We start from the raw sequence: 14,457 nt of genomic DNA on the forward strand, positions 1-14,457 counted from the left end.
TTTTCTTAAATTACAATATCCTCTTTCATTTTAGTTGGTATGTTTTTCAATTGAATCAATTCATTTCAAACAACAAAACTAAATAATAATATGATCCTCATTACATGTTATGTGTTATAAATTTATAGTGACAGCTAAATATTTAGGTAATTAAACAATGTATAGTTACTCATAAAAAAAAAAAGTAATTAAAAGATGTAAAATGTATTTTTCAAAAAAAAAAAACATTTTATAATATAATTATTATACTTTCAATGAATGAAATTTTGTCCATCAAGTACATGCCAAGAATTTTAAAAAATGAAAAAACAAAAAAATTCTATCTATGAAAGTTAAAACCCTTTTGTCTCTAGTGGAGAATAATTATATTCCTTAAAATCACTTTGTCTTAAGGAATAATTACTACTATTTTCCGGCAACGTTCGACTTTTATTCCACTTTTTAAAGCAAAATAATGAACAAACTTTAGAGACATGATGAGCCTTTATTAATTTAAACATTAATCAATAAAACGAATTATATTGAATACAATAATAATCTCTCTCTCTTTTCTCTCTCACTATTTTTATTTTTTTTCCTAAAATAATAAAAAAAATTCCCTTGTAAAAACCACACTTACCCTTTCTTTCCTGGTTTCTTTTTCTTTCTTGTTTGAAAATTGGCTGCTAAACAATCTGAGTCTTTGTAAGACCTGCAATAGTTGTATCATCCTCCATATCTGTCCATAAAGAAAGAGCATAATGTCATTGACATTAAAACATAATTTAAGCATCTCCAATAGCAATATGAATTATCAAATTTTTTTATCATATCAAATATATAGACATTTATTAAAAAAAAAAAATCTCCTGGTAGCTTTATATAAATACTTTATCAATCTAATATAGTAAAAAAGATAAATAGCCTTGTCAAGAAAACTATCTACCTTAAATTATTTTTTTACACATATTAACTCAATAAAATAATATTTTTTAAAAATAAATAAATAAATAAATAATATCAATTATTATTATTTTATTTTAAAAAATATACACATTTTTATTATTTAAAATTTAAATAAAATCATTGATACTCAATATTAGAATTAAATATCTATTATTCATTTCATATGGTTGATTTTTTTTTTTTTTTCCTACCGTATACAATAGCAATCTATTAAACAATTGGAGATATTATTAAACTCATTAGTATATTATGTTATTAAAATGCGGTGGAGGGTGGTTTGGAGTGACTTTCGAATGGAGAAAATCTTGCATACAACTGTGGGCTGTGGTTGAATGAAATTTAGGTGGTGTCGGGATTCAGGTCCTTTGAAATTACGGTTTTGGGGTTCTCCATTTGATATCTGGACATGTATGTCCCCCTTACGTCGTGGATGGGTATGGTGGGGTCCAAATATCATTGGTGGGACATGCATGACAGCATGGTCGCGTACACCTATTCCGAGTAAAAGAACGAAGAGAAAAAATGAAAAATAACATCCATCCCAATAAAAAATAAAAAAATAAATTAAAAGAATCTTTTATATTTTATTTTTTTTACATGCTATGGTCTATCTTATGTTTACAATTTTTATTCTATTATATTTTCTTAAAATACAGTATCACCTTTTGATTTTTTTTATCTGCTTTTAATGAGTGATTTTAATTGGTATGTTTTTCAATTAATTTCAAAGAGCAAAACAAAATAATATATCTTTATTACATTTTTTTTGGTAAATATATGATCTTTATTGCATGTGTTGTGTCATGCAAGATGTTGGTATAAATTGGTGGTGACATCTGGAAATTTAGCTAATTAAACAATGTAAATGCATTCTTAAAATAAATAAAACAACGTATAACATAATTATTATACTTTCAATAAAATAAATTTTGTTCATCAAATTCATGCCAAGAATTAAGAAATATAAAAATATATAAAAATTCTATCTATGAAAGTTGAAAATCTTTTGTGTGACGTTGAGAATAATTATATTCCTTATAATTACTTTGTCTGAGGGAATAATTACAGATGAAATTCCTTTGTGTGAAGTTGAGAATAATTATATTCCTTATAATTACTTTGTCTGAGGGAATAATTACAGATGAAAATCCTTTGTGTGAAGTTGAGAATAATTATATTCCTTATAATTACTTTGTCTGGGGGAATAATTACAGCTATTTTCCAGCAATTATAAATTAATTTGTCTAAGGGAATAATTACAGCTATTTTCCAGCAACTTTTGACTTTTTTGTTTTTTTTTTTGGGGTACTTTCGACTTTTTATCCACTTCGGAAAGCATAATAATGAACAAACTTTAGAGACATGATGAACCTTTGTGAATTTAAACGCTAATCAATGAATCGAAATTCATTGAATACAATCATTCTCAGACTCGGTCCACAAAGAAAGAGCAAAATGTCATTGACGTCCAAGCATAACTAAATTAATAAGTGATATTATTACAATGAGATATATATATTAGAACGATGAAACAGGGACATACTTTGATGGGGAAAAAGATACAAAAGTTCCATGGAAATAATACCAATCCTGGAAAATAAAGTCTTTTGCAGCGAAGAATGTCAATATACAAAAAATTGGATCCTTAGACCCGGACAAAAGAAAACCAATATGGAAGTTAGATCTCTTATGGACAAAGGATATTCAAAATGTCAATCATCTCAAATAAGATGTAAAAGTACTAGAAAATAGATTATCATCTCAAATAACTTAAAAAGTAGCAGAAAATAAAATAAAACTAGAACATACTTATTGCTTCTTTTCATTTGATAAATCAAAGTAATAGATCTAGAACCTGAGCTCCAATGAGAAATTAGATATCTTGCGCAGCATCCTCAGGTATCTCAATGAATTTGGGGCTAGAGCAAAACTCTTCAACATCTCCTCAATTTGACCAAGAAGGTGGTTATTTGCTTTATAAGCTTTTTTGGTAATAATTTTCAAATTACACTTATGGTCTTGAATACAACAGAATCTGAATTGCAACATCTTTGTTTCATAACCTGAAGCATGGACTATAGTAAAAAAAAAAAACAAAAAAAAAACTACTTGTTTATCAAGCAATACGTGACTCATTATTTCAGTGGCTTATTTTTCATGTAACATGAGAATCGTTTCATTCCTGTATGAAAAATACAAATACCATATACATCGTTTACTTTTTTTATTTATTTATTTTACCATTATTTATTTATGAAAAATTGTACATATATAGTCCTACTATGTTAGGTAAATTATAAATATTCACCAAAATAAATTTATATATATATGTATATATACACCATCATATGTCCTTCTTCTTCTTTTTTAATAGCATATTAGCAAATTAGCAACATCTCTCACTCAGAACTCCACCCATAAGTATAGAGCTCCATCAATTTTTCTATGGTATTATTCATCACCTATCTTTGCTTTTTTTTGGTTTTTATTTTTTATTTTTTATTTTGATGTTGTTTTTTCCAAGCAAGCAATATCTAGCTGTTAGATTCTGATAGTTTTTATTTTCTATTCTACTGCTGTTTTCTTCTAAGCTTAGTAATATCTTCAGCCATATCACATTTGATTGGTTTTTTAGTTTTTTATTTTGCTGTGTTAGTTTTAGTAATATCTCATAAAATCTCATAAAAATTAATGAAAATTTATTTTAAAAAGGTCGTTATCAAAATTCAAAGATATTTTTATTTAATCAATGTTTTATCAATTTGACTATATAAACTGAGAAGAAATATTAATTAATATTATCATATATATAAAACTACCATCACATATGAGGACAAATATTATCATGTAAAACTAACTACCATCACATGTGAAAAGTATTATGGTAAATTTCACGAATATTACAAAGAAATTACCATAACATTTACTTTCACATGTACATTCAATCTCTTTTTGAGATAATTTAGATCTTTATATGTGTTCAATAATGTTTTTAAAAAAATTAAAATTCAATAGATATTTTAAAAACTTTATGAAAATTATAGTAGAAAATTTGAAAATATCAATATATATTATTATGTAATTTTTGACTAAATTGCTAAATATATTGAGGAAGCTATAATATATATATATATATATATATATTATTTTTTATTTTTTATTTTTCTACATAGAATATACTTTTTGTAGTTTCAAGTGCATAAATTATATTTGAAAATTGGTTTGTTTAAGAAAATTGACACGTCATCAACTTTTAACCTACACACCACTACTCGGGTTAAAACAGGGAACCTCTTGGATCTCTCCACACACAAGCGCACTTTTTTTTAATCTTGTTTCCTTTTGCTAATAAAATGCCTTTGGAGTTGCACACTGTCAATGACCTTTCTTGGAAAATCCACTTGAAATATGAGTGTCATCCTTGCATGAAAAAATGATGGTCATTATGGTTGTTTTGGAAATCCTGTTAAGAATTTGGAAGTCGTACAAACGAACCTAGCTTCGAAAGCAAACAAAGTGGATTCGCCAGGTTAGAAAATATGAGGAAGAACTTCAAGACCTTTTCATCATCGGAATGATGTCTGAACTTCAGGCGGCCAGGATGTTCCAGTCAGCCTCCATCCTTGTTGCAGAGAGGCTTGTTTAATCCTTTCCCTTCAGAAAGACTGACAACAATGTACAGAGCTAATACCATGAGAGAATTCAAAAGTTAAAACAACACCCAAATATTTTGTGGTGTTTCATAACCAATTTATACTTTAATACAGCCTCCTTTGTGTTTCTTTGTTATTGGCTAATGCCACTGTCTAACGTCTTTGATGTTGTTATGAGTTCTATAATTAAGTTTTTTGATTTTTTTCAATAATTACTGGTAATTATTGTTTAAAGTAAATAATTTATTTTAACTACTATCTAATAATATTATGATATACATATTATTTGTAAAGAACAAATAATGAAACGAACAACCTTGGCTATTTTCTCCCAAAAATAAAAAATTTAGCTTTTCAGTTAGAATAAAAATATATTTACAAACTTCTTTTCTTCTGAATGTGTTTGCTATCACTAATTCAAGTAAAAACTTTCAAACACCTAAACACAATTATTTAAGTAACATTTAATTCAAAGAAAAAAGAACACTTCGAATAAATCTAAATTTTTTTTTTACCAAAAAAAAAAATCGAAATTTGATATGTGTGTATAATTAACATTTTAAAATAAATCTAAATTTTATAGGTATGTGTGATATTTAGTTGATACAAGCCCAACAAAATTGAGAAATATATAATATCTTTTTTTTGGTAATGTGAGAAATGTATAATATCGTTAATAAAAAGTTTGAGAAAAAATATATTTAATACAATTTTAAATTACTCCTAGCAACAATTTATTTTGCATTTTAATCTCTAAATTACCTTCGAAGCAAATAGACAATTAAGTTTTTTATTCTCTTGGTTAATATGTCGATTCTTTTTATGTTTCTGGCTATTACAATACATCAATAGAATTTTTTATAACCATTAAGATCATTATTGGAATAGAAAACAATGATTGACTATAGCAATAATTCTTGTTATAACAAGCCAAAAAAACTAAAAAGTAACTTACAGTCTTACATCATAAAGCAAATTGATTGCTAAAATTTGGGGGCACTATCAACATTCGATTGTAAATGCTGATTCAGGATTTTTACAGCCAAAACATACATATAAAAAAAGAAATAATTTACATAGCAATGCATAAGCAGACAAACAAGAATTGGTCTTCCACATACAGCGCCTTTTGCTTTCATAATTTTCAACATATATATTCTCCCCCGCCTGCTTACCTTAAATAGAACCAATCGTCCGTAATTAGTAAACCTCATATTTTAGTGAAACCGATTGAAGTAAACTGCATAGTAAAATTAATGCCGAAGAGAGTAATATGAAATTATTAATATGCGAATTAAGGGTACATATATAAATATATATATATATATATATACACATATATACACATAAGTGTGTTGGAGGGTGATATTAATGACTGGTTGTGGCCTTGGGTCTTGATTATATATGTATACGTCATCATCTTATTCTTGCACTTTTCTGCCAAGTTATCGTATTGGTAGGTTCAAACACGAACTGACATATTTAATGGGCTTTTGTCGGATTAAATGAACACTACTTATTAATTTAGAAAAAGAAAACATATGCAAACATGTTGATTATCTATTATTATTAGAAAAATTGTGGCTCTCTGCTCTTTACTACTATTGTCCACCAACAGAAGACCCAATCGAAATGTCCCGAGCTAGAACCGGAAATGTCAGATTCCAACGTGATAATTTGTTCACTACAATAATAAAGCAGCTAAAGCAACTTTCATTTTATCAAAAAAAGAAAAAGCTAAACCAACTTTCAAATTTTTTTTTTTTTTTCCATTTTGGAAAGCATATATAATAAAGAACAACATTAGAGAGACGATGAACCTCAATGCATTTATTCATTAATCAATTAATCGAATCAAATTGAATACAATCGTAATCTCTGTTTGTTGTTTTTTTCTTTGAAAAAAGAAAAAAAAAAAAATCCTCTGTGAAATCCACTCTATTTATCAAAGTCTATGTATTTTTCTTCCTGGCCTTCCCGTTTCTTTTTGGTTGAAAAGCTGCCAAACAAGCCTTGCTTCTCTTCGAGAATTAGAGAAGCTTCAATGAAAAAAAAATAGCAAACTCTGCAGCACCTAAGCAATCTATTGGAAGTTTGTGTAAGACCTGCAATACGTATATGATACTGGGTCTCAGACCAAGAAAAAAAAAAGAAGCAAAATGACATTGACATCCAAACATAATTAAATTCATGATGATATTCCGATATACCTGATCAGATTTTATTGTATTAGATTATGACAATTAGTACCACAGGGATATGCACAGTCAATCTCCTTATTAGTTAGCCTCCTGCTAAAGTACCAATCACCAACTGTTTCTGCAATGGTCTGGTCAAAACACAACCATATAAGCTACAAATTAACCTCAGCAAAACTTCACAAGAACTTTCAATTTCCAACCCAAAACAGAAGATGCAATTCATCAACAATAGAACAGTACTAATAAACAATGTGAGCCATATATATATCTCTATATATATATTATGAAACTTATTTTGTACCTTATTGTGTATTCTTGGGGAGTCAACCCCAAACCATGTATTCTGTGTCTCACTTTGGCAATGAGCAAAGCACGAATTTATGAACATTCCCCCTCTTGTTGAGGAATTGAAGAATGATCCCAAAGCAAGAAGCATATCCCGCCTTAAACCTGTAAATAGAAATTTCACATCGAGGAAACGAGTCGAAACAATCTAGCAAATTAAGAAACAAACCCAATTTCTGATAATTCAACAAATCTTATGTTTTGGTCAAAGAAATTCATGAGGCTAGAAGTAAGAAAATTTTGAATGTCAAAGCACCTTGCAATATATTTATCTGGTTAGGTCTACATTTTGAAGGGTCCTGTTTGCAACGGCTCCAAACTCCACGTGGATCAGCCGATGGTGGCACCAATGCATGATGGAACTGTTAACAAATATTAGAAGTTTTATTGGCTACTCACCACATGTTTCAATTTCAAAATGGATGTTATTGTTGGGTAAAACTTGGATGAATAAAAAGCTAGCATGGGAAAATATATGTGCATACTTGGAATACGTCATACGCTGAGTTCAAAATGAAAAATGGTGTCGTAATGTATTTCAATGTGTACTGCGGGAAAATGCACTGCACCAACGAGATAGACGTTAGAATGATGAGACAAAGACATGAACGATGAGGCAAAGGATCCAAAAGTGCCATTGATTGAAATAATACCAGTTCGGGAAAATAAAGGGAACTTGTGCAGTTCTTATTGAGATTCTTCTCTACTTCCTGTCATGAAGACATTCTAAGAACATTCAAATACACACACAGAGAAGGAAGGGGGAAAAAAAAAAAAAAAAGGAAAAGCAGAAAACAAAAAAATGTAATATAATTTCATTAATGCAATATCTCTTCATTTTTATGTTGATTTCCTTTGGTTTAGCACAGTTCGTTTTTCCTCTGAGAACTTAGAAGCATTTGATGGTGTTTAAGTTTGTAGGTCAAAAAGTTAATTAAAGTTTTTAAAATACACTCAATGTGCTTTGAAAAGTATGCTATGAAGTTCTCGGGGGTGGATGCTCTAAAGAGAGTTGCTGAAAATGTTATCAAACAAAAGGGGTACCTGTAAAGAAACTAGACCTTTATAGAAAAATCTCATTGTGTGGTTCAAGCTTATATCTCTCCTATAAGAACAAAACGAAATAAAATCCGTAAGATTGAAAGGGAAAATGAGATGCAAAAGTAAGTGCATATTAACCTTTAGTAGAAATTAAGAACCTACTCGTCAAGAAAAAACCCTGCATCACTCAAGCATTTGACACTGGCATTTGTTGGTAAATACGTCTTGAAGCTGTCACAATGCAAAAATGATGATAATCCCCCAGCAGAGCAACCTGACAGCAAAGCCTAAAGAAGAGATAGAATAAATTGTTAAAAACATCCATTGCCTCGTAAAATTAAAATACTGTGCAAAGACACTGGGGATTATATAAATCACAAAAACATAGATCATGGAATATGAACACAAAAATATATACGTATAAGCCGTGGAAATTTACCTTACGTGCCTGCCCCAAACCTTTAGGTAGGAGGTCTTGAATAATTGCTTCCCAAATTTTTTGTCCTCTGAAATAGAGCAATGTTGTCTGTCGTTCATTTTACAGAGAGAAATCAAATAATGCACACTACACCAGCATGTTTTTATCACATAAAATCAAACAACATCAACAGAATGATATATTGTAGAACGTGGCTAAACTTGGCGATTTGGACCGATTTGATAAATTAAGAATGAAAAATACCATTTAAGCAAAAAGAGCTACCATGCATGATCAAATGGTATGCATTGGAAAGGAAATTGGTAAGCTTTTGTTTGAGAGGATTACCCCATTGTAAAACATAGAATCCCCTGCAAATGAGGCTCCATCACAATACCTAAGCTTGACGCGGTTCCAATTATAAAAATCTGGTTCACAATGAGAACATTAGAGTTAGGGAAATAAAAACGTAATTTTGAGTTACAATATACAAATAGCAAAACTAATTGATGATTTTGTAGTCAATGGTTTTAAGTTCATTTCAACAAGGAGGACACTGTTTATGATACAGTTTCACTCATTTCATCAGGAGGAGTTTGTGTGCATATCTGTGTTTTGATTTGAAAATGTATTGGATACACAATTGTTATTTGTTTTATGAATTCTGAGTTCGGATTTAGCCATGTACTAAAAAATTGCATGGCATAGCTAAAAAAAAAAAAAAAAAAAAAAAAAAAAAGAAAGAAAGAAAAACACATTCAAATTACCAAAACAGTATTGTGTGTCAATTTTTTTGAACTAATAATCTTAGAGTGAAAAATTGTAAATTTGTGAATATATTAATAAATTTGATAATATCCAGTACCTCTTCAAAAACTCATTTTCTTCTATAAACTATAAATAAACATTCGCAATTATTGATGGAAACTTAAATGAGGATGCAAACAGGGACTTCGAGTTTAAATGGAAACTTCAAAGAACATAAGTTGCTGTCTGTCAAACCAATGAACATGGGGACCCCACACATGATTTAAAACAATAGGACAGACATGGTTATATTTGTAATGTTCCTAAATAGTCAAAAAAGAAAACAAAAACTGACAAGATTATTGAGCTTATTTGCCGTATTGTGAGGTTGAGTGAGTAGCCGGAAGGTCAAAGTGTCAGAAGCTAGAAGTGAAACATATATAATAGCTGTCATCAATTAGTCACGTGAAAGTGACAACATAGAATGTGGAGGAACATAGTACGTCTATCTGTAATTGGACTTCACCAAGATTCCCAGATTTACCCCCCTTTTTGTTTAAAGACACAGAAATTGGACGGTGGAAGACATTGCTACATGGGGAAGGAAAAAAAAAAAAAAAAAAAAAGAGCAATGGATACCACTTTACCATTCTCTTAGAGATTCAAATTGGGCCACCATAGACGACGCTGAGCAATCTAGAAAGGCAAGGGGTCTTTCTTAAGCAGGCAAAGAATAGTAGGCGTGTCTAAAATTTTCTCCATTTTTTTTTTATTTTTTATTTTTTATTTTTTTGTTTTGGTTACGCGTTTTTTGTGTTTTTTTGCAATACAATAATGAATGACAATTAAATTAAAACAACCGCATCAAATGGGTAGTAATATGTGTCTTTATTATTATAATATATGTAGACTAATTAAACAGTTCGGGGTGGTGTGTCTTAATTGCTTTTAGCATTTATGCTTATTTTGAAACGTACCTGGATTAAGAGAGGCATTGTTGGATAGAATTCCAGAGAAAACCTCCCACTTGCTCATGTAACGTGTCGATCCTCTGCGTGTATTGGCTCGCTCCGCGCATGATTTAATATCATTGCACCACCCACCTCCCTGTACCACCACCACCACCACTTCAAAATTATCATCATGAACACCTAAAATTGGACCCAAACACCCACCAAACTCAATGCCCTTTATTCCGTAGTTTACCCAACGCGATTTCAGCAGACCCAAATGAACTAATAATTTTTGGCCTAAATAAAGCGGACCAAAAACCGTTTTTGTGGTATAAATACAATGACTGCGCCGCTTAAAGAGACAGAAAAGGAATTTGATTTCCACTTTTTCATAATAATAATAATAATAAAGGTCGATTCCTGATTCATATACCACCCATCGGCAAATAAGCTGCCCCAGACGCCGCACACTACAATACGAGCTGCGCAGTCTCTTGGGCAACACAGTCACGCACATTACACAGAAAGGCAAGACAAAGGACACGACGTCGTATTTATATTTTGTAAAACAGCCCAATGAAATCCAATCCCAAATATCAAAAACCAGTCAATGGTCGTCCACACGACACTATTATGCCCCAGTTAGATTAATTGATCACGTGGCATTAGATGATTCGCTAACAAAAAAGTGCTTTTTGTTTTCTTACAGGCCTTTTGTCTTTTTTCTTTTTTTCTTCTTTTTTTTTTTAATAAAGTTATGGAATAATAAAAGATTTTACCTCGAACTGTAAAAGCCAGTTTCTGGCTCCCGCTCCAAATCCTCTGTGCAAATGATATGCAGGTAAACTCCCATCCAAGCAAACTACAATTATTCACCGCAAAATATTTTTTTAAAAAAATGAGAAAAAAAGAAGAAGATTAAATTTATTATCTCTTTCTTCTTCGCAGAGAAACTTACAAGCTCCAATGGCGGAAGCATTCCCAACCAGAGTCATCTTCACCGATAGCCTTCCTTCATCTGCGTTAACTCTCCACGAACCGCACGTTATCAAAGCCACAATAACCGTCACAACAACAGCATTCGTCACCATTTTCGCTTCACCAACCGCAAAAAATTCCTCTGCTTTTTTTTCACAAAAAGTTCACATAAACGATTCGGATCCGTAGAAAGTTTATATACAACATCAATGGACGTATAGAAACAAAGAACTCATTTGAATCCCGAAAATGTCAATAAAAAACGACACCGTCCGTACTTGTTCTCCAGTCTCCACCAATGCTATGCGAAACCATTAAAAAAAAAAAAAAAAAAAAAACAACAACAACAACAAAAACAACAAAATCCTAAAAAACCGAAACTTTTAATTGGCAGTGAGATAATTGCAGAAGAAGATTGAGAATTGAGGAACACAAATAGCAGAAGAAGAAAAGCAGCGAAAGCTTCTCTGGAACTGAAAAGAGGCAGTTTGGTCGAGCTAAATAGATGAGAGATGCGTGTCGTATTGGAATGATGGGAAGGAACCTTATAACCCCACTAGATGGGGAAGGAAATACAAAGAAGAAAAGAAAACAGCTTCGGAGTTATCAACTCGGATTGGATTGTGGGACCCACGCTTCCACCAAAACCAAGTTTTGGAAACCATTAGATCAAGGTCCAATATAGTTTTGTTTGGTTGCTGGCCCTTTTTTTTTTTTTTTTTTTCCTTTGCATTTTGTTTACGCATTTTGGTTTGTTACCAACTTTAACCACTTATGGGAGTTTCTGTTTGAGTACTTGAATTTAATGACCAACTTGTCCGTGACTAACGCTTTCAAAAGCTCTGTTAACATCAATGGCCTACCACCACGCCTCCTTTGAAAAAAAATATAAAGCACAAGAAAAACACAGAGAGAGAGAGAGAGAGAGAGAGAGAGAGAGTAAAACAGAGACTTTGAGAATGAGTACCTTTTCTTTTATCTCTTGGTTAGCGGAAACATAGAAGATGACGAATTATAATACTTTTGAAGCTTCTTTTTCCTTTTTTCCCTTTTATGATTTACCTTATAACAGTCCCACCATGCTTTAAATAACAGAGTGTGGTTATATTTCAACTACTATATAATAATTATTTGCATTAATAATGCCAACGTTGACAAAATTTAAAGCATTTATATACGTAAAATGTACCATAAATATTTGAGTGTGTATGAGTTTTGATTGATTGATTTGATTTGATTTTGGGTGGGAATTATACTTTAATAATATCATCTCCTAATGCTCATAATTAATGACTATGATGTTGGATCTGATCTGATGCAAATTATTTTGAGCACATTAATTTACATGCAAAGTCATGTGAATTGTCAGACTGTAATTGTTATTGTTAAATCCTGTGTTTTTTGCATCTTGTAAGTTTAGATATGTGACATTTTAATTATTTTATCTACCTTAAGAATATTAATAAATTCACATTTAGTTTGGCCAAGTTCTAACTAGTGGACCTACTCTATATTCACTCCAAAAAAAATTTAAAAATAAAAATAGAAAAAATAAATGGTGGACATATTATGGACCTGGTTTGGTGATTTTGTAAGGTGTGAATGCTTGAAATTTCAAGCATTAGGAAATTATTGTATTCATGTGGAGGTGAAAATGATCGACCATGTTAAATCATGTGAAACTTTAGTTTACATATTGCTGAGCGGGGAATTGGGTAGATTTTCAAACTTATTTCACATGTTACATTATATCCAAAAGACTAGCTAGTATTGGCTCGTACTTTTATTCTATTTTCCGTCGATACATTCTTATTCTCGAAGCTTATGAAAAATTTTGAGGGTGGATGTACTTAAATATACTTCACATGTATTGTTGCCTTTGAAATTTATAACCAAAGTATCCATTTGTATCAATATTCATTTAGCCTTTTACATTCGTTGCATTGTATAATTATGGACAATAATATTAAAGTTATCATTTTTTTTTTTTTTTGACAAATTAGATCACCAATTTTATTTGCCAAACCTTCTGTCATTTTATGTGCTCAATTTATATTATTTAAGATTGTATTCATATGTAAACCAAAAACAAACTGTCATATTATTTAATAATCAAAATTTGATCAACAAATATGATAGTCATATAATTCCTCATTTCCAAATTACAAATTATAATACTGTTTAAAAAAAAAAGTTAAATTAAATTTTATTTTATAATAGAGGCAATATCTGTATGGATAAAAGATTCCAAACATGGTGGTACCTCCTCCACCCATACCATAATTGTCCAAGGACAATGCAATTCTAACTAAATTTGAAGGATTATCTTATTCATATCTCTATCAAAGAATATGCACTTTTTTTTTTTTTTTTGGGCAAGGAAAAAGTCTATATTAATAATAATAATGAAAGACACACTTTAAAATTACCTTGCTAGCTTTGCTTTAATTCAACTACTTAGAAAGTAATCAGAGGATAGCTGAACATAATGTACACGGTACAACTTCTTGCGAGAGCTTTTATTCAAAATGTGTAAAGTGTTTGGATCGAAATAATACTTTTGACTTCTTAGGATAATATTGTAATTTTATAAAAAGAATATAAAAATATTTTTGAAAAGTAATTGATGATTTAATTCATCGAAAGATAATTTGAGCTTCCTTTAAGCAAGCTCATTTTAAACTTTTTGACAGAAGCTTAATTTTTCAAGTAATCGGAACAAAATAAAATAAAATTAAAAAAAAAAAAATAGTGTAACTTTGACCCACGGTTGTCAATATGGGCGCAGCCCAAAATAACTTCTTGGACCCAGGCGTATTTATGTCAACAAAAGCCCATTGTTTTGTTTTAGATTTTTCATATTTTGTTTCATTTTCATTGACCATTTTGTTTTTTTGTAGAATCGGCCATGATTGAATTATGACCAAATTACCATTTCACGTTGGAACTTGTTTTTCTTCGCCGAATAAACTCACTTTTTTTTTTTTTTAATAGGAATAAATTCACATTGGAACTTGTACGCACCGAGGCATTAGATTTTTTTCTTTTTGTTGTTTTTGTTTTTCTTCGGTTGAGTGGCACTTCGGCAATAAATTTTCTTTTGCTTCTTCGACCATAGGTTGAACTTCTGGTATTCCCGAATACAACCGAAGCTTTCATCTGATTACATGCGGTTT

General features: G+C 30.4%; 1 protein-coding gene across 2 annotated transcripts; it reads right to left on the reverse strand.

Annotated features, from left to right (window-relative positions):
* Positions 1-6,408: 6,408 nt before the first annotated feature.
* Positions 6,409-11,821, reverse strand: LOC107414503 (pectin acetylesterase 9). 2 transcript variants are annotated; one of them, XM_016022642.4, is made up of 14 exons: positions 11,560-11,815; positions 11,262-11,423; positions 11,083-11,165; positions 10,328-10,457; positions 8,952-9,031; positions 8,625-8,711; positions 8,348-8,472; positions 8,189-8,249; positions 7,798-7,854; positions 7,630-7,707; positions 7,401-7,506; positions 7,101-7,249; positions 6,809-6,927; positions 6,409-6,703 (listed from the first exon to the last, which is right to left on the reverse strand). In XM_016022642.4, the coding sequence occupies exons 1-13, from the start codon at positions 11,594-11,596 to the stop codon at positions 6,820-6,822; spliced, it is 1,263 nt and encodes a 420-aa protein (XP_015878128.1). In that variant the 5' UTR covers positions 11,597-11,815; the 3' UTR covers positions 6,409-6,703; positions 6,809-6,819. The 2 variants fall into 2 exon arrangements, with proteins under 2 accessions (XP_015878128.1, XP_024927185.1); XM_025071417.3 differs by lacking the exon at positions 10,328-10,457 and having other exon boundaries at positions 8,625-8,691; positions 11,560-11,821.
* Positions 11,822-14,457: the final 2,636 nt, after the last annotated feature.

This window comes from Ziziphus jujuba, chromosome 8 (assembly GCF_031755915.1).
Source record: "Ziziphus jujuba cultivar Dongzao chromosome 8, ASM3175591v1".
Lineage (NCBI taxonomy): Eukaryota > Viridiplantae > Streptophyta > Magnoliopsida > Rosales > Rhamnaceae > Ziziphus > Ziziphus jujuba.